The sequence below is a fragment of the Podarcis melisellensis genome, assembly GCF_964234715.1.
Source record: "Podarcis melisellensis genome assembly, chromosome: 7".
In the NCBI taxonomy this organism is placed as follows: Eukaryota; Metazoa; Chordata; class Lepidosauria; order Squamata; family Lacertidae; genus Podarcis; species Podarcis melisellensis.
The window spans coordinates 7430385-7449621 of NC_138539.1; the positions used below are offsets into that span (position 1 = coordinate 7430385).

At 41.5% G+C, this 19237-nt stretch overlaps 2 protein-coding genes across 5 annotated transcripts; both read right to left on the reverse strand.

Moving 5' to 3' along the window:
* Positions 1-2531: 2531 nt before the first annotated feature.
* On the reverse strand, positions 2532-18818 carry LOC309374115 (proto-oncogene Mas-like). 4 transcript variants are annotated; one of them, XM_081918962.1, is made up of 2 exons: positions 18004-18818; positions 2532-3759 (listed from the first exon to the last, which is right to left on the reverse strand). In XM_081918962.1, the coding sequence occupies exon 2, from the start codon at positions 3713-3715 to the stop codon at positions 2717-2719; it is 999 nt and encodes a 332-aa protein (XP_081775088.1). In that variant the 5' UTR covers positions 3716-3759; positions 18004-18818; the 3' UTR covers positions 2532-2716. The 4 variants fall into 4 exon arrangements, 3 of the variants coding, with proteins under 3 accessions (XP_081775088.1, XP_081775089.1, XP_081775090.1); XM_081918963.1 differs by lacking the exon at positions 18004-18818 and adding an exon at positions 13153-13502 and having other exon boundaries at positions 2532-3755; XM_081918964.1 differs by lacking the exon at positions 18004-18818 and adding an exon at positions 13153-13502.
* On the reverse strand, positions 15767-18090 carry LOC309374099 (mas-related G-protein coupled receptor member H-like; the record flags this gene model as incomplete). Its single annotated transcript, XM_081918936.1, has 2 exons — positions 17968-18090; positions 15767-16839 (listed from the first exon to the last, which is right to left on the reverse strand). The coding sequence occupies exons 1-2, from the start codon at positions 17984-17986 to the stop codon at positions 15767-15769; spliced, it is 1092 nt and encodes a 363-aa protein (XP_081775062.1). The 5' UTR covers positions 17987-18090.
* Positions 18819-19237: the final 419 nt, after the last annotated feature.

Genomic DNA, 19237 nt, shown 5'->3' on the forward strand with positions numbered 1-19237 from the left:
GTGTGTGTGTGTGTGTGAGAGAGAGAGAGAGAGAGAGAGAGAGAGAGAGAGAGAGAGAGAGAGAGAGAGACCTACCGCATGCCACCTTCCATCAAGGTCTAAATTTTTACCAAACTCGCTCATTCAATATCCCATTCCACTGAGTTTTCTTTGGGTTGTTCTATGGTTTTTATGTCTTTTATGCTACAGGAGCCAAAACATGGGGAGTATCAACTCGATATTACTGCATATGAGACTGAAATATGTGGTATAGAAGACTCTGTGTGAGAATGGTATACTGGGCACATGCTCTTGAGAGTTAAATGCCAGGGCTTTGTTATCTACCACCAGATCTATCTTGCTTGAATGTCTGGGTGTTTCCTGTCAGAGGAGACAGTTACAAGAGCATCAAACCCAAAACATATATAATGGGGCCGCCACCAACTTCAACTTTGGAACAAAGCCCATAGCCTTAATGAGAATACGAAGGAGAGATCAAAGAGGACTGCACTTCAAAAATAATTGGATAGAGTATAATATAGAATAAGAAATGCCTCCTGTGTGTCCATAATATAAGGAACTGTTTAGAAAGATAGTGAGTCACAGAAACAGCGACTGATGGATTGAGAAGATAAGCACGGTTAAAAACAGAGTTATGAAAATGGAAAATAGTGAAGAATGTAGAGACTTTAATGCAGACAATATCTGTAGATATCTGGAGCATGGGGAGTTCCCTTTTGAATTTTTTAAATAATAGGAATATATAATTGGTGGTATTGCTATTATTGTAATATGGAATGATTAGCTTTGATTTGTCATTATTTGGAAGACTTTTAGGACAGTATATAAATTCAAAAAATAATATTAATATATAATTCTGCAGTTGAAAATAATGGAAAGAGGGTTTACCTCCATGTCTCCTCAGAGATATACAACCTGTGGATATTAACAAATAAATTTATAATAATAAGATACTGAGTTCAGAGTAGAACAAGTACCTGTCACGGTTTGGTTTACACACGGTCGAAGTCCTGGTAGAGGAAAAATAAATAAATGCTCAATCTGAATAAGGCTGTTATCTAGCCAGAACAAGAGATAGTATTTCTCTCTCTCTCTCTCTCTCTCTCTCTCTCTCTCTCTCTCTCTCTCTCTCTCTCTCTCTCTCTCTCTCTGTGTGTGTGTGTGAGAGAGAGAGACCTACATCATGCCCCCTTCCACCTGGTTGTTAGTTTTCTCCATTCAGTCATTCCATATCCAATTCCACTGAATTTTCTTTGAGTAATTTTGGGGTTTTTATGCCCCTCTCAGCGCTACACAAAGCATGCCTCTTAGGCAATGGTGGTATATTTTTGGATACAGGAGCCCAAATATGGGAAGTATCAACTTGATATTACTGGACATGAGACTTAAATATGTGATATGGAAGACTCTGTATGAGAATGGTATACAGTGGATGCTTGGGTTGTGAATGTGATCTGTGCAGGATGCACTTTCACAACCTGCAGCAGTGCGTCTGCGCATGCGTGGGTTGTGATTCGGCGCTTCTGCGCATGCGCAAGGCGCGATTTAGTGCTTCTGCTCATGTGCAACCACTGAAACCTGGAAGTAACCCATTCCGCTACTTCCGGGTTTTGGCACGTCCGTAACCCTACAAAACACAACCTGAAGCATCTGTTACCCGATGTATGACTGTACTGGGCACATGTTCATGACCGTTAAATGCCAGAACCTTGTTATCTGCCACCAGAGCTATCTTGCTCGAACTTCTGCAGAAGATAGTTGGGTGTTTCCTGTGAGAGGAGACACTTAGAAAAGCGTCAAAACCAAAACTGATATTATGGGGAAAGTAACTGTATATGCAATAATGGTATGAAAAGCATTCCAAAATATTATTGGGATGATTGAAGACCTGGACTTCAGACCAAATTCAGTTTCAAATTCTTGGGCTCTATCCTTCTTCAGCAGTCCAACAGCAATTTGATTCCTCTCTTTTGAAGCATCAGATTTAATTTCATTAATCGCACACACACAGACACAAGCACACAAACTCTAAGAGAGAGAGAGAGAGAGAGAGAGACAGACACAGACACAGACACAGACACAGACACAGACACAGACACAGACAGAGACTGCAGGAGCTAGGATTGAAGACAGTAATCTCTCCCTGTTACCCATCAGGTGCTTTGTGCCATTCTTATGAGGAGTGTTACTTGCTCAGGCTGATTTTTGGTTAGCTTTTTATGTGAGCAGCTTGCTTCCTCTCAATTGCATTAGAGCCTTTGCACACTGTGGTGGGTCACTTAGGTTGTGCCAGTGAAAAGCAAATCAGCTTAAGAGGAGCCCAGTCATCTTCTCCCCTGCTCAGAGGTGACTCTTTGCTCTGGAATGCACAGTGGACTGCATGGTTTAACCTGACTGCTTTATTCTCATGCCTCATTCCAATCCTTCTAAATAGGATGGTGTGTTCATTCCCTTTGGAAAGTCATCCTTCTCAACTCAAAGTCTGTTTAAGTGGCATTTCTTTTTATTTCATTTTATAAAACATATAAAACATACAAAACATTAATCCTGCCAAATGGGCAATCCAAGGGGCTTTTAATGGTACTGCTAAAACAAGGACAAAAATTAACAGAGTAAATGAATCCAAAATAATAAAATAGTGAGTACAGAGGAAAACAAGTACAAATAAATACACCAAGGGATAGAAAATCACACTTTCTGAGCTATTTTGAACTCTTCACATCTGGGTTTGAACTGGAACTTCTTGTTCCTCTCTGCAGTTTTCCTCCTCTTTGAAAAGTCTATGGAGTATGACCTTCATGCTCTCCCTAGATTGAGCCCTCTTGTTTCTCCCAATCAGGAAATAAATCAGTGGGTTAATACTGCTATTCAGGCAGCTGCATAAGAACCCAACAGATATTGCAACAGATTCCACATTAAAGGCTATAAATGGAGTGAAAAGAATGAATAAATAAATCCAAGTAAATGGGAAAGCTAAGAAGAGGAAGAAGAGGAGGGCAAGCAGGATGGCTGTTAAAGCTTTTCCCTTCTTCCTCAGTTGTGATCTGAAGTAAACTTTTATAAACAGGACCAGAGTGGAAACAGTCATGAGTGGGAGACAAAGTATAACATTCATGAGAAAGTGGAATGAAATGGTATTCAGTAGAATGTTAAAAATAGAAAGAATCCAGTTGATTGCAGTGAGCAGCAAAGAAATGATCCATATTGTGGCACACACAAGGGTGGGAAAGTGTGGTGGTCGGTGGCATCTATGCCAAAGTGGGAAGACGACAGAAACACACCTGTCCATGCTAATGGCTGTCAACAGATATTGACCAGTGTTGTACATGAAGAAAAAAAGAATGGAAACCAACAAATCAATCAAATGCATGTAGGGAGGTAAAGATAAGAATGACCTCAGAAGACGTATAATGGAAAAAGCAAATAAGCATATGAGAGTCCCAAGGTCAGCTGCAGCCAGATGCAGGATGAAGGTGGTGAAAGGATTCCTCTTCATGCAGAAGCCAAGAAACCAGATGACAGTTCCATTCCCAATGATTCCAAAAATGCTAATAAGTAAAATGAAGATGTAGATAAGAATTTCTGCTGTGTGATATGGTGATAATTCATAAACAAAACCATCCTGGGGGGTTAGGAGGTCAGTTCCATTTTCTGCTGCAATATCTTCCAATGAAGCATTCAAAGTGGACCAGGATCCCAGGCCATCGTTGCTCATCTTGCTGGATCTCTACTTTTGAGCTACGCCTTGCATTGCTCTTCCTACCTGGAGAAAATAAAGAAATGTGAAGTCAGTTTGCGTTATAAAACTCAATCATATTAAACCGAGAGACTGAAACAATAATAAAAGAGTAATACTATCATGGAAATTTATGACAAACAAACATGCCCTCTAACATTCCTCAGATGAAAATAGGGACATTTTTCACTCCTCTCCTATTGACCCTCCTTGACCCCCCCTTTTTTGTCTCTCACATAGCATTTACTAACTTAAAAAGGACAAGTGTCACCAGCAGTAAGCTGTTTATGGAAAAAAAGAAGAATTGTAACAGAAAAATAAAACACATGTTAAAGTGAATTAAAGCAGCAAAATGAGAGCTATGAGAGAGAGAGAGAGAGAGAGAGAGAGAGAGAGAGAGAGAGAGAGAGAGAGAGAGAGAGAGAGAGAGAGAGAGAGAGATTGAGATTTGCTGATGAGCCTGACACTAAGATTCTTTTTTTAAAAAAGTAATGTTGTATCCCTACTGTAGAGGAGTTGTGGGGCAGATTATTGGTTTCTCCAGCCCAGTATTCTCTTCTCCAGGGATTCAGCCTGGACTTCTGAGACATTCACATACCTGTGAGCAACTGTTGATCAGCAGTCTAAGAAAATGGTGAGTTGGAGGCAGCAAGAATCACAATATCTTGTGATGGAATGAGGAGGTAGTCAGAAGATTGGCAGAATTGACTACAGCCCCAAGGAGGATAAAATGGATGTATCACCAAGCTCTCCGCAAGATGTTTAGGGCTCCACCCATTACTCTTCATCTGTTCTTAAGCAGTTTGCCAACATCCTGTGGCAAGAATAATTTTGTTCATTGGTTGTCAAGAAAGCTAATTTAAGAGGAGGTTCTTGCCTCCAAAGTCTTGATGTCATAGAGAAGCATTCTTGTGAAAAGTGAGTAAATAAGTTGCAGGGAACAACTGGTGAGGGGGAAAACTACAGTGCCTGGGATTCTTTGAGTGGAATGATATGTTTGAATGCATGGTGTGTGTGGAGCCCCACAGGTGTAACTATGGAACATGGAAGGGTGCTGGGTGGGCTTCTGTAAGAGAGGGAACATGGAGAACCAGGTGGGACAGGAGAACAGAATGGAATGGTTGGATAAGATGTCAGAAACACATATATATGTAAAGATCTATGTAGAGTAAATAACATGGCACATTCTGGCTAGATCATTTTCCTTGTTCAGATTGAGGGCTTGTCCACCTTCCACCAGTCCCATTCCAAAAAGGCACAGTTTCACGCAGTTTTCAGACACCGGTGCAAGTGACCTCGCCTTTGCTGTGCAGTTTTCCCCTGAGAAACACACTCTTTGCCTCTGAATTGGAATGAACAGCAATCTGTGGAAAAACCCAATGGTCATTTGTTTCGATTCAGCAGTAAAATGAAAGTGTTCCTGGTGGGAAATGAAAGGCCAAATGATGTGTGGAGGAGCCCTCAGAATCTGTTTTCATATGTCCGGTGGGATGTTAGAGGGTCAGCCATAGACATGAATGGAGACATTTGAAAATTTGTATAGTTTGAATTGGGCAGATATGGCCATTATCTATTTTCACAATATATATGTTAATTAAATAGCTGGGGAAAATACACAAATGGAGAGGGGACCCTCCAAATTAATCCATTGCTCATTGTGGTCAATAGGATTTTGGGAAATGACAGAGAAGAAACAGGGAACTGATTATTTGAAATACCCGCCTTTTGTTCCAGCCAAAACCCTAGACATTTGACTCTGTGTTCCAAGTATACATTTTGTGTTACTTAGGATTTCAAGCATGGGCAAAGTGCATCAAACAGTGCTGTTCGTTCTGCCGCTAGTTCCTCTTTTGTCTTCTTGCTTGCAACGTGGTTGCAAAACTAACCACCATTTCTCATTCTGATACAATCTGAACTTAGCTGTGAAGTTTGGAACTGAAATCTGATAACAGATGTCACCGAGTTGTGCCAGAGCACTGAGACTAAGCATATGTAGCTTTTGTTACTATTTATCCAATTTTGTTCCGTAGCGTAACACATCTGGGTCTGTTCCTAAATCCAAATATCAAATCCACAAACAATCCAATCAGTCATGCTTCACATATGGAAAAACAACAATGATATTTTAATCTACAGTTTATTGTGTCCTAATCTGCTCTCATCTGTGCTCGCTAATCACAGAATGAATGTACTAAAGAATAATAGGAATGTCATTTATGTCACAAAGGAACTGGTATCTCTTCAAGAGTATTCCTCCTGTATGCACACCTCTGCTACCCGATTATGGTTCCCCTCTTGCTTTTACAAATAAGCTGCATCAACTTGAAACATTTGCATACCTGTGTGAAACTCTTGATCAGCAATCTTCAGAGATGGTGTGTGGAATGCAGAAGAAAGTAGAATATCCTGTGCTGGAATAAGTAGGGGGTCAGAGCATTTTCAGAAATGAATGTAGCTCCAAAGAAACAGCAGATGTTTTATCAAGCTTTCTGCTAGATGTTCAGGGCACCGCCCACTAATTTCTATCACTTCTTTTATCTGTTCTTGTCAATATCATGAGGTAAGATACCCCCCCCCCCCATTGGTTATCAAGGTGGCTGGTGTAGGAAGAGATTCAGGCAGCAAAATGAGAGCTATGAGAGAGAGAGAGAGATTTGCTTATGAGCCTGACACTGAGATTCTTTTTTTCAAAAATGTTGTATCCCTACTGTAGAGCAGTTGTGAGGCAGATTATTGGTTTCTCCAGCCCAGTATTCTCTTCTCCAGGGATTCAGCCTTGATTTTCCTGCCAGCAATGCATGTACACTTCTGCCTTTACTTCCCCTTCTGCTTTTGCAAATGAACTGTGTCAACTTGAGACATTCACATACCTGTGAGCAACTGTTGATCAGCAGTCTAAAGACACGATGAGCTGAAGGCAGCAAGAAGCACAAAATCTTCTACGGGAACATGGAGGAAGTCAGAAGATTGGCAGAATTGAACTACAGCCCCAAGGAGGAGAAAATAGATGTACCCTCAAGCTCTCCGCAAGATGTTTAGGGCTCCACCCATCATAAATGAAGTTCTTAAGCAGTTTGTCAACATCATGTGTCAAGAATAATTTTGTTCATTGGTTGTCAAGAAAGCTAATTTAAGAGGAGGTTCTTGCCTCCAAAATCTTGATGTCATAGAGAAGCATTCTTGTGAAAAGTGAGTAAATAAGTTGCAGGGAACAACTGGTGAGCGGGAAAACTACAGTGCCTGGGATTCTTTGAGTGGAATGATATGCTTTGAATGCATGGTGTGTGTGGAGCCCCACAGGTGTAACTATGGAACATGGAAGGGTGCTGGGTGGGCTTCTGTAAGAGAGGGAACATGGAGAACCAGGTGGGACAGGAGAACAGAATGGAATGGTTGGATGCGATGGCGCACACACACACACACACACACACACATATGTAAACATCTATGTAGAGTAAATAACATGGCACATTCTGGCTAGATCATTTTCCTTGTTCAGATTGAGGGCTTGTCCACCTTCCACCAGTCCCATTCCAAAAAAGCACAGTTTCATGCAGTTTTCAGGGACTTTCTAGGCAGTGGTCCAAGTGACCTTGCCTTTGCTGTGCAGCTTTCCCCTGAAAAACACACTCTTTGCCTCTGAATTGGAATGAACAAAAATCTGCGGAAAAACCCAATGGTCATTTGTTTCGATTCAGCAGTAAAGAGAGGGTTTTCCTGGGTGGGAAATGGAAGGCCAAATGATGTGTGGAGGAGCCCTCAGAATCTGTTTTCATATGTCCGGTGGGATGTTAGAGGGTCAGCCATAGACATGAATGGAGACATTTGAAAATTTGTATAGTTTGAATTGGGCAGATATGGCCATTATCTATTTTCACAATAAATATGTTAATTAAATAGCTGGGGGAAATACACAAATGGAGAGGGGACCCTCCAAATTAATCCATTGCTCATTGTGGTCAATAGGATTTTGGGAAATGACAGAGAAGAAACAGGGAACTGATTACTTGAAATACTCACCTATTGTTCCAGCCAAAACCCTAGACATTTGTCTCTATGTTCCAAGTATACATTTTGTGTTACTTAGGATTTCAAGCATGGGCAAAGTGCATCTAACTGTGCTGTTTGTTCTGCTGCTAGTTCCTCTTTTGTCTTCTTGCTGCAACGTAGTTGCAAAACCACCATTTCCCATTCTGATACAATCTGAATTTAGCTGTTAAATTTGGAACAGAAATCTGATAACAGATGTCACCGAGTTGTGCCAGAGCACTAAGACTAATCATATGTAGCTTTTGTTACTATTTATCCAATTTTGTTCCATAGAGTAACACATCTGGGTCTGTTCCTAAATCCACATATCAAATACACAAACAATCCAGTCAGTCATGCTTCACATATGGAAAAACAGCAATGATATTTTAATCTACAGTTTATTGTACCCTAATCTGCTCTCATCCATGCTCTCTAATCACAGAATGCATATAGTAAAGAATAACAGAAATGCCATTTATGTCACAAAGAAACTGGTATCTCTTTAAGGGTATTCCTCCTGCATGCACACCTCTGCCAGCCAATTATGGTTCCCCTTTTGCTTTTACAAATAAACTTCATCAACTTGAAACATTTGCATACCTGTGAGAAACTCTTGATCAGCAATCTTCAGAGATGGTGTGTGGAATACAGAAGGAAGCACAATGTATCCTGTGCTGGAATAAGTAGAGGGTGGTAGCATTTTCAGAAATGAATGTAGCTCCAAAGAAACAGCAGGTGTTCTATCAAGTTTCCTGCTAGATGTTCAGGGCTCCACCCACTAATTTCTATCAGTTCTTCTATCTGTTCTTGTCAATATCATGAGGTAAGATCCCCCCAGCCATTGGTTATCAAGATGGATGGTGTAGGAGGAGATTCTTAACTGCATTCAAGCTTGTATCAAACATAAGACACATCAGAAGAAAATGATTCATAAAGACAAGTTATCTACAAACGCCAACTATTCAGCTTGCTTTTATGATGTGTTTTCTTCTTACGATGTGCCTTGTGTTTGATATCTATTTGTTGTACTATAGCAGCAGGATCATTAGGAAGTGGAGAAGAGATGGGTGGGCTTACGACAAATAACTTTCTACTCAGTTCTGCTTCCTCACTTCACACTCTCTGTGTCCATCTCTCAAATGGGGAAAGGTGAACTGCTCAGCTCTGAATTTGCTTGGCTGTCCTATCTATCTAACACTCAGGTGTCAGAAGCATTTCCTTTCCTCAGTGTTCAGACCTTTTGACATCAATGCCCAATCCTATCCATGGGATTACCAGGGTGTTTCCCAGCACAGATACCTCACTGTTAACATTTATTTTCTCCACTCTCGTAGCTTATGAAGTATAGTCCACTGCCAATTTCTGATTAGGAAAATCCTTGACTTTCAGTCAGAGAGCCCCACAACCATCTCTGCATAAGCTGGTATAGCAGGAAAAAAGATTCAAATGAAAAAAATAGTCAAGAAGAAAGTAAAAGGACCACAAAGAACTGCTGGCATCAATCATCTGAGACCTCAGTCTATAGGACAGTATATAAATTCAACAAATAATAATAATATATAAATCTGTCATTGAAAAAAATGGAAAGAGGGTTTACCCCTATGTCTCCCCAGAGATATACAATCTGTGCAAATTAAGAAATAGAATTATAATAATAAGATGCTGAGATCAAAGTAGAACAAGTACCAAGAAATATAAGAAGAGATAGAAAATGAGGGATTTTTGTAGGAAAACTTAATCAGTTTTTTATTAAAGCCTTTGTGTTACAAAGCAAACAGATAAACATGGAAAGATACACCTGTTGTCTCCACTTTCAGTTCATAGTCTTTTTCATGGGTTGTTTTTTTTTTAAGTCATCAGATCCGGGATTGGACCTGAACATCTCTCTTCTTTCTCCCATCTTCCTCCTCCTTGAAAACCCTTTGGTTTATTACCTGCAAGCTTTCCCTTGACCGACTGTGTTTCTTTCTTCCAACCAGGAAATATATAATAAAATGCAAGTAAATGGTAAAGCTAAGAAGAGGAAGAAGAGGAGGGCAAGTAGGGTGGCTGTTAAATCTTTCCTCTTGTTCCTCTGTTGTGATCTAAAGTAAACTTTTATAAACAGGACCAGAATGGAAGCAGTCATGAGTGGGAGGCAAAGTATAGTATTCATTAGAAGCAGGTAGAAAGGGGGATTCTTTGTATTATTATTATTATAATGTGATTTTTAACAAAAGTGGATAAATAAAACTCAAGCCAAATTGAGATGGATAACAAATATGAAAATCAGAAAAAGACCCACAACTGATTACCCAGAAAGCAAGATTTTTACAATGTGGAATGTATTAGACAAAGGGGGGAGATTCCATCAGACTAGGCCTCCTTCCACCTGCCTTGCCCCACCCTGGAGCCCTAGGAGTCCTCCCTAGGGAGCTGTGCCTGGAGGAAGAACTGTGAGGAGAGAGATTCCATCAGGCAAGGCCTTCTTCCACATGCCTTGCTCTACCCTCTGCTTCTCAATGTGTATTGTATTGTTTTATGTACTGTGGCTTGCCGTTGATTATAGTTTAGATATTATTGTGACTGTTGAGTGGATTTCTGTTTAACTTTTATGTGTTGATATTGTTACTTTATACTATTCTAATGATTGTTGAATGTTACTTTTTTGATGCAGGTTGCCTATTTTAAGGTTGTATTTTATTGTCACATTTTTGTATTGCATTAGATGGTTGTGAGATTGTCAGGGAACTGCTATCAGAGCCAGAGGGAGAGGGGTTCAGGAGAGCGTCCCGGGAGGGAGAGAAGCAGCCCATCTTCTGGGGAAGGAATTCAGCGTAGCACCAGTGGAGAAGGAGGGCAGATGGGGGAATCGGCGAGGTGGCTCCATGACTCCTCGCCGGAGACCAGCGGGGAGAGCACGGGTCCTCCGCTGCCCACACCCTCCCTGCGCAGAAGGCTTCCGCGCAGGGAGAGTAGGCGGCAACTAGGCGTCATAGAGCTTCTTTGCTGGAAGAAATTCAAGAAACGCCCACTGACGGATTCTGCCAGCGATTGAGACAGCCACGGGCGAGTGGCTGTCCGGACAGAAAGGGTTCACTCAGGCAACCCAGCCAGGTGTGGCGTCGATTTATGCACTAGCAACCCCTAGAACCATTACAGAGATGTACATTTTTTATTTCTTCAGCTTGTCCAACTTCTCTTTGTCCCAATCTGGAGAAATATCTTTATTGATTAGAGTGTCATCTGACCCATTAGCAGAAAGAGTAGCTAATGTCTTAAGTGAGCCATGAGCTTGCTGTTGGTTCTGCTAGGGTGGAGAACTATATCTGAAGAACAAATGGAGAGTCCTGCTAGATCAGACAAGAGGCCCCTGCAGCCAACTGTCCTGGTCTCACAATGACCAAACAGATGCTTCAGGGAAACCCATATATAGCTTCTGAACACAACAGGACTCTCCTCCCCCATGATGATCTGCTGGCAGGCCTTAATCTCCTTAATTTTCCAATCCCGTTGGGAAAACTTTGACATGTGTGGGAGGCTGATCGGCTTTTTTTGGTGGGACTTCAACACACTTCAGCCCAATCCCACATGTATCAATATTTTAAAGCCTCTATTTTTATTTATATACTCTTTAATCCATCCTGGCAACAAGGAAAAAAACAAATTCTCAGTCTGAATAAGGCTGCAATCTACCAAGAGATGCGCTCTCTCTCTCTCTCTCTCTCTCTCTCTCTCTCTCTCTCTCTCTCTCTCTCTCTCTCTCTCACACACACACACACACACACACACACACACAGACCTACAGAATGCCTGGTTCTTAGTTTTTTCCATTTAGACATTTCATATCCCATTCCACTGAATTTTTGGGGGGTTCTTCTGGGGGTTTTATGCCCCTCTCAGCGCTACACAAAACATGCCTCTTATGCAATGGTGGTATAGTTTTGGATACAGAAGCCCAAACATGGGAAGTATCAACTTGATATTACTGCACATGAGACTTAGATATGTGATATAGAAGACTCTGTATGAGAATGGTCTACTGGGCACATGTTCATGACCGTTAAATGCCAGGACATTGTTATCTGCCACCAGAGCTATCTTGCTTGAACTTCTGCAGAAGATAGAAAATAACTATATATGCAATAATGACATGCAACACATACTGGGGGTAATTAAAGGTCTGGGTCTCAGACCACATCCAGTTCTCAATCCTTGGGTTCAATCCTTCTGCATCAGTCCAACAGCAAGTTAATTCCTCTCTTTTGAAACATCAGATTTACTTGGATTAATTGTGCGCGTGTGTGCGTGTGCGCACACACACACACAAACACACACTAAGAGAGAGAGAGACAGACACACAAACACACACTAAGAGAGAGAGAGACAGACAGACAGAGAAATACAGAGAGAGAGACAGAGACCGTAGGAGCTGGGTTTGAAGACAGTTATCTTTCTCTGCCACCCATCAGGGTTTTGTGCCATTCTGATGATGAGTGTTACGTGCTCAGGCTGATTTTTGCTTAGCCTTTTATGTGAGCAGTTTGCTGCCTCTCAGTTGCATTAGAGCCTTTGCACACTGTGGTGGGTCACTTAGATTGTGCCAGTGAAAAGCTAATCAGCTTAATACGAGCCCAATCATCTTCCCCCCTGCTCAGAGTTGACTCTTTGCTCTGCAATGCACAGTGGACTGCATTATTTCACCTGACTGCTTTATTCTCATGCCCCATCCCAATCCCTCTTAATAAGTATTGACTAGAATGATGTGTCAAGATGATTTTGGTTCTTCACCATGCAAAGGAGTCTAGTGTAGCTTTGGATATAGGCTTGATGGCTAGCATTGAGTGGAAAGTGCATTGAGGCATGATATGGAACCCCCCCCCCATCCTCTGGTTTACCCCCAAAAAACTTTATTGGAAAGATAGAGAAACATTGATATCATGAATCACTTCTGCCAATTGTCACATTGCCCTATAAAGCTGTAGAAGGCAGAAGAGGAGGAGTGGGAGAAGGAGTTCAACAGCTCTTGTGTTTACGGAAACAAAAGCCAGAATGAATTAAGAAGGCATCTGATATTCTATTATTATTAAAATGTGATTTTTAACAAAAGTGGATAAAATAAAACTCAAATCGAATTGAGATTGATAAGAAATATGAAATTTAGAGAAAGACCTACAATAGATTAGCCAGCAAGATTTTTACAATGTGGAATGTATTAGACAAACCATTACTCTATCCTGCCTAGTACTTTCTGCTCTGACTGAATGTGGGAACCAAAAATTTCTGCCATCTTCACCAGCCATCCACCTGGTATCCTTCTAACAGAACACTCCAGGGAATTAGCTTGTCCCACCTATCAGCCAAAGGTGCACAGCATTGTCATTCAGCCTCAGATCCCCTTTTACCTTTGCTAATGAATGACATCAAAAGTAGCTATTCGCATTGCTCTCAAAAACTTTGGATCAGCATCCCTCCGGCATGGTGAGTGGGAGCAGCAAGTGGTGCTGGAATAAGCAGATAATCAGAAGATTTGCAGAAATTGTTAAGACGCCTCATCTGGTTCTTAGCAAGATGTGTAGGATTCTGCTCATGTGTCTTCAGTTCTGTATAATCCATTTGCCAGCATCATGTGATAAGAGGATTGTATTCCGCATTGGGTCTCAGGATAGCATTTGACAAACTCAGGAGGACACTGCCTTCTAAAGTTCAGTTTCCCAAGCAGGAACTCTTGAGAAGAGAGAGTTTGCAAGTGGTAAGCAAGTCCAACTTCTCTTTGTTCCTCCTGCCGATACAGGAGCCCAAACATGGAAAGTATCAACCTGATATTACTGCATATGAGACTGAAATATGTAATATAGAAGAGTCTGTATGAGAATGATATACTGGGCACATGTTCATGACCGTTAAATACCAGGACCTTGTTATCTGCCACCAGAGCTATCTTGCTTGAACTTCTGCAGAAGATAGTTGGGTGTTTCCTCTGAGAGGAGACACTTAGAAAAGCATCAAACCCAAAACTTATATTATGGGGAAAATAGCTATTTATGCAATAATGATATATAAAAGAATTACAAAACATTATGGGGGTAATTAAAGTTCTGGGACTCACACCATATACAATTCTCTATCCTTGGGTTCAATCCTTCTGCATCAGTCCAACAGCAAGCTGATTTCTCTGTTTTGAATAATTAGATTTACGGTACTTTCGTTACTCACGCGCACGCACACACACACAGATTGTAGGAGCTGGGTTGGAAGGCAGTAATCTTTCCCTGCCACCCATTAGGTGATTTGTGTCCTTTTGATGATGAGTGTTACTTGCTCAGGCTGATTTTTGGTTAGCTCTTTATGTAAGCAGCTCTTTATGCAGTTAGCTCTTTATGTAGAATGATGTGTCAAGGTGAGTCTTTATCCATGGCAATTTCAGTTCTTCACCATGCAAAGGCGTCTAGTGTATGTTTGAATATAGGCTTGATGGCTGGCATTGAGTGGAAAGTGCATTGTGGCATGATATGGAAGCATCTCCCCTCTGTATGCTCTGGTGTTTTTTTTCAAAAAAATTATTGGAAAGATAGAGAAACATTGATGTCATTAATAACGTCTGCTAATTGTCACATTGCCCTATAAAGGTGTAGAAGGCAGAACTTTGTGTATTTCAATATGCACATAGATGGGATCCTCATAACAGAGTCTTGGTTGCGCTCGGGACCCAAGAGCTCACCTGACAGGGTTAAAATGGGGGAGGGGGAGGAGCAGTAAGTCCTGGTCATTCCCCTGGGATCATGCCAGCTGGCTTTAGCCAATAGCCAGGAGGTTGTGTGATCCCAGGTGCTTTAAAAACAGCAGTGTGATGCAAGTGAGGCACTTGCATTTGCACCACTGAACACCTGCCCACCCTCCTTGGTTTAGGTAGAGTCGCTTGGCCTTGCTTTGGTTTGGGTCGCCTGTTTTGGAACAGGGGCTGGATAGGACTTTTTTTCCATTTGACAGATTGGCTTTAGCCATTTAATTTTTGCCTACCCCTTAGCAAATCATCGCAACTTGTAAGGTGGTGGTTAGGCATTGGCTCAGTTGGATTGTGGGGAGGGGAGGTGTGGGCATCACCTGCCCCTCCAGGAACTGGGTATTCTGTTAAAGGAATTTGGGGGTCTTGGATCTCGCCCAAAGTCTGATTGAGGGGCTAGGGCCATGCCAGGACCACAGGAACCATGGGGTGAGCTTAGGTTGGTTCTCTTCAAGCTTGCTCCCTCATTTGGTTTACCGCATTTAACGATCACCCTGAGAGGTGGAGTCAGTTATAGTGGGGAGTCAATGCCTAAGCCAATACCGCTCATGTGATTGTATTTCAATAAAGTTGTGGCCAAAATTTGCCCCAAACGTTAAACTAATATAAGTGTCCATGTGTATTTATTCTAGGGGTGGGTCTAGGGGCCTCAAGACGCAATTATAATTTCTATATCACTACGTCCAGATAATAAGCAGTGCTCTTTTTAGCCGTAACTAATTGGAACTAAGTTTCAGCAACTCTCAGGTGCGTGCTGTTGAAATTGTAAAAGAACAAGAGAGGTCTTTATGGTGAGTTTCTGCACCTCTTTTTCTAGAAAAATAGCACAGAAAATAGGGATTGTAATGGTGGAATGTTCTATCATGCACTTTTTAAAAAACTCTGGGAGAAATCTTTTCTTCTGTTTTCTTCAAACATTCGAGCTCTACATGTGAAGATTTCTTTACTTCATTCCCTTTGGCAATGAATCTGTTTTCTATACCATTTAGCAAATCATCCCACTCAACTCACACTGTTAAAGAGGCATTTCTTTTTATTTCTTTTTCTAAAACATATACAACATTTATCCTGTGAAATTGGCAATCCAAGGGGCTTTTAATGATACTCCTGAATTGATGACAAAAAGTAACAGAGTAAATAAATCCAAAATAATAAAATAGTGAGCACAGAGGAAAACAAGTACCAAAAAATACACCAAGATAGAAAATGAAACTTTCCCAGGTATTTTGAAGTCTTCACATCCGGGTTTGAACTGGAACTTCTCGTTTCTCTCTGCAGTTTTCCTCCTCTTTGAAAAATCTCTGGAGTATGACCTTCATGCTCTCCCTGGATCGAGCCCTCTTGTTTCTCCCAATCAGGAAATAAATCAGTGGGTTAATACTGCTATTCAGGCAGCTGCATAATAACCCAACTGGTATTGCAAAAAAATCGTCATTATAATCTATAAGTGGATTGAAAAATCTGATTAATAAAATGCAAGTAAATGGGAAAGCTAAGAAGAGGAAGAAGAGGAGAGCAAGCAGGATGGCTGTTAAAGCTTTCCCCTTCTTCCTCTGTTGTGATCTGAAGCAAACTTTTATAAACAGGACCAGAGTGGAAACAGTCATGAGTGGAAGGCAAAGTATAGCATTCATGAGAAGGAGGTAGAAAAGGAGATTTGTTGTAACTCTAAAAATAAAAAGAATGATGAAGATTACAGTGAGCAGGAAAGAAGTGATCCATATTGTGGCACACACAAGGGTGGAAAAGTGTGGTGGTCGGTGGCACCGATGCCAAAGGGGGAAAATGACAGAAACACACCTGTCCATGCTAATGGCTGTCAACAGATATTGACCAGTGTTGTACATGAACAGAAAAAAATACGTTACCCACAAATAAATGTAGGCAATTGTGTCCACCTGGTCAATATAGCCAATTGTGTGTAAAAATGACTGCAGAAGATACATAATCAAAAGAGAAGTTAAGCATATGAGAGCCCCAAGGTCAGCCGCAGCCAGATGCAGGATGAAGGTGGTGAAAGGATTCCTCTTCATGCAAAAGCCAAGAAACCAGATGACAGTTCCATTCCCAATGATTCCAAAAATGCTAATAAGTAAAATGGAGATGGAGATAAGAATGTCTGCTATATGATATGGTGATAATTCATAATCAAAACCATCCTGGGGGGTTAAGAGGTCAGTTCCATTTTCTGCTTCAATATCTTCCAATGAAGTATTCAATGTGGACCAGGATCCCAGGCCATCATTGGTCATCTTGCTGTATCTGTACTTTTGAGTACTTTTGGGTGCTTTTTCTTGTATAGATCTTACTACCAGGAGAAAATAAACAAATGTGGAGTCAGTTTTAGCTGTAAAGCTCAATCGTATGAAACTGAGACACTCAAACAATTACAAAAGAGACATGCTATAGTGGGAAATCATGATTGATGAACACTTTAGGAATATAGACATTGGAATGTTTGTTACAACTTATCAGTTTCAAAGACTCAGGGGGGAAATGGAGTTTGCCGATGTGTTGTGGATCTTTGCACTTAGTAAAAAAATTACATTCACAATATCAGTATACATATAGTTTTAGAACTCAAATTCTCTTCTTCTGCTCTCTGACTCAGCCTTAAGATCAGAAAGTAACATCTTGTGTCTTGGACATTGGTTGGTTGGGTGTTGGAGAAGAGGAGTGTGAGAAGGAGTTGAACAGGTCTTGTGATTCCGGAATGAATTGGGAAGGCATGTGTAATTTTATTGTTATTAAAATGTGATTTTGAACAAAAGTGGATAAATAAAACTCAAGTTGAATTGGGATTGTTAAGAAATATGAAAATTAGAAGGAAAAAAAAACCCACAATAGATTAGCCAGACAGCATGAGTTTTACGGACACAGGTGGCGCTGTGGGTTAAAGCCTCAGCGCCTAGGACTTGCTGATCGAAAGGTCGGTGGTTCGAATCCCTGCTGCGGGGTGCGCTCCCGCTGCTCGGTCCCAGCACCTGCCAACCTAGCAGTTTGAAAGCACCTCCGGGTGCAAGTAGATAAATAGGGACCGCTTACCAGCGGGAAGGTAAACGGCGTTTCCGTGTGCAGCTCTGGCTCGCCAGAGCAGCGATGTCACGCTGGCCACGTGACCCGGAAGTGTCTCCGGACAGCGCTGGCCCCTGGCCTCTTAAGTGAGATGGGCGCACAACCCCAGAGTCTGTCAAGACTGGCCCGTACGGGCAGGGGTACCTTTACCTTTACTATGAGTTTTACAATGTGGAATGTATTAGACAAACCATTACTCTATCCTGCCTAGTACTTTCTGCTCTGGGAACTAAAAATTCCTGCCGTCTTCACCAACCATCTACCTGGTATCCTTCTAACAGAACACTCCATGGAGTTAACTTGTCCCACCTATCAGCCAAAGGTGCACAGCATTGTAATTCAGCTACAGATCCCCTCTTACCTTTGCTAATGAATGACATCAAAAGTAGCTACTCACATTGCTCTCAAAAACTTTGGATCAGCATCCCTCCGGCATGGTGAGTGGCAGCAGCAAGTTGTGCTGGAATAAGCAGGTAATCAGAAGATTTGCAGAAATTGTTAAGACGCCTCATCTGGTTCTTAGCAAGATTTGTAGGATTCTGCCCATGTGTGTTCAGTTCTGTGTGATCCATTTGCCAGCATCATGTGATAAGCTGGTTGCTTTGTGCATTGGGTCTCAGGATAGCATTTGGCAAACTCAGGAGGAGACTCTTGCCTTCTAAAGTTCAGTTTCCCAAGCATGCACACTTGAGAAGAGAGAGTTTGCAAGTGGTAAGCAAGTCCAACTTCTTTTTGTCCCTATCTGGAGAAACATCTTTCTTGATTAGAGTGTCACCTGACCCATTAACAGAAAGACTAACCAGTGTATTCAGAGAGTAATCAGCTTGCGGTTGGTTCTGCAGGGGAAGAACGTAGACTGGGGTGGAGAAATATATCTGAAGAACAAAAAAGAGAGTCCTGCTAGATCAGGTCAGTGGCCCTTGTCATCAATTGTCCTGGTCTCACAGTGGCCAAACAGATGGTTCAAGGAAGACCACAACTGCTTCTGAGCTCAACAGTACTCTCCTCCCCCGTGATGTTCTGCTGGCAGGCCTTAATCGCGTTAGTTTTCCAACCCCCTTGGGACAACTTTGACATGTGTGGGAGGCCAATCTGCTTTTTTTGGTGGGGTGTGGCCACACTTCTGTCCGATCCCATATGCACCAGTTCTTTACAGCCTCTATTTATTGATATCAAGTACTGTTCATTCCATCTTGGCGACAAGAAAAAAAATTAATTCTCAGTCTGAATAAGGCTGCAATCTAGCCAGATCAAGGGAATGTGTGTGTCTGTGTGTTTGTTTGTGTGTGAGTGTGTGTGTGTGCGCGTGAGAGAGAGAGAGAGAGAGAGAGAGAGAGAGAGAGACCTACTTGCATCAGGTTCTAAGTTTTTTTCACACTCACACATTCAATATCTCATTCCACTGAGTTTTCTTTGGGTTGTTCTAGGGGTTTTATGTCTTTTATGCTACAGGAGCCAAAACATGGGGAGTATGAACTTGATATTACTGCATATGAGATTGAAATATGTGGTATAGAAGACTCTGTATGAGAATGGTATACTGGGCACATATCTAAAATAACATGAAGATAATGCACTTTGGAGGACATCTATTTTAACCGCCTGCTCAATGCTAAAATCCTGTGGTCAAC

Coding starts and splice junctions, on each gene's coding strand:
- LOC309374115 (XM_081918962.1), bottom strand. CDS start 3,715: ATGAGCAACGATGGCCTGGGATCCTGGTCCACTTTGAATGCTTCATTG.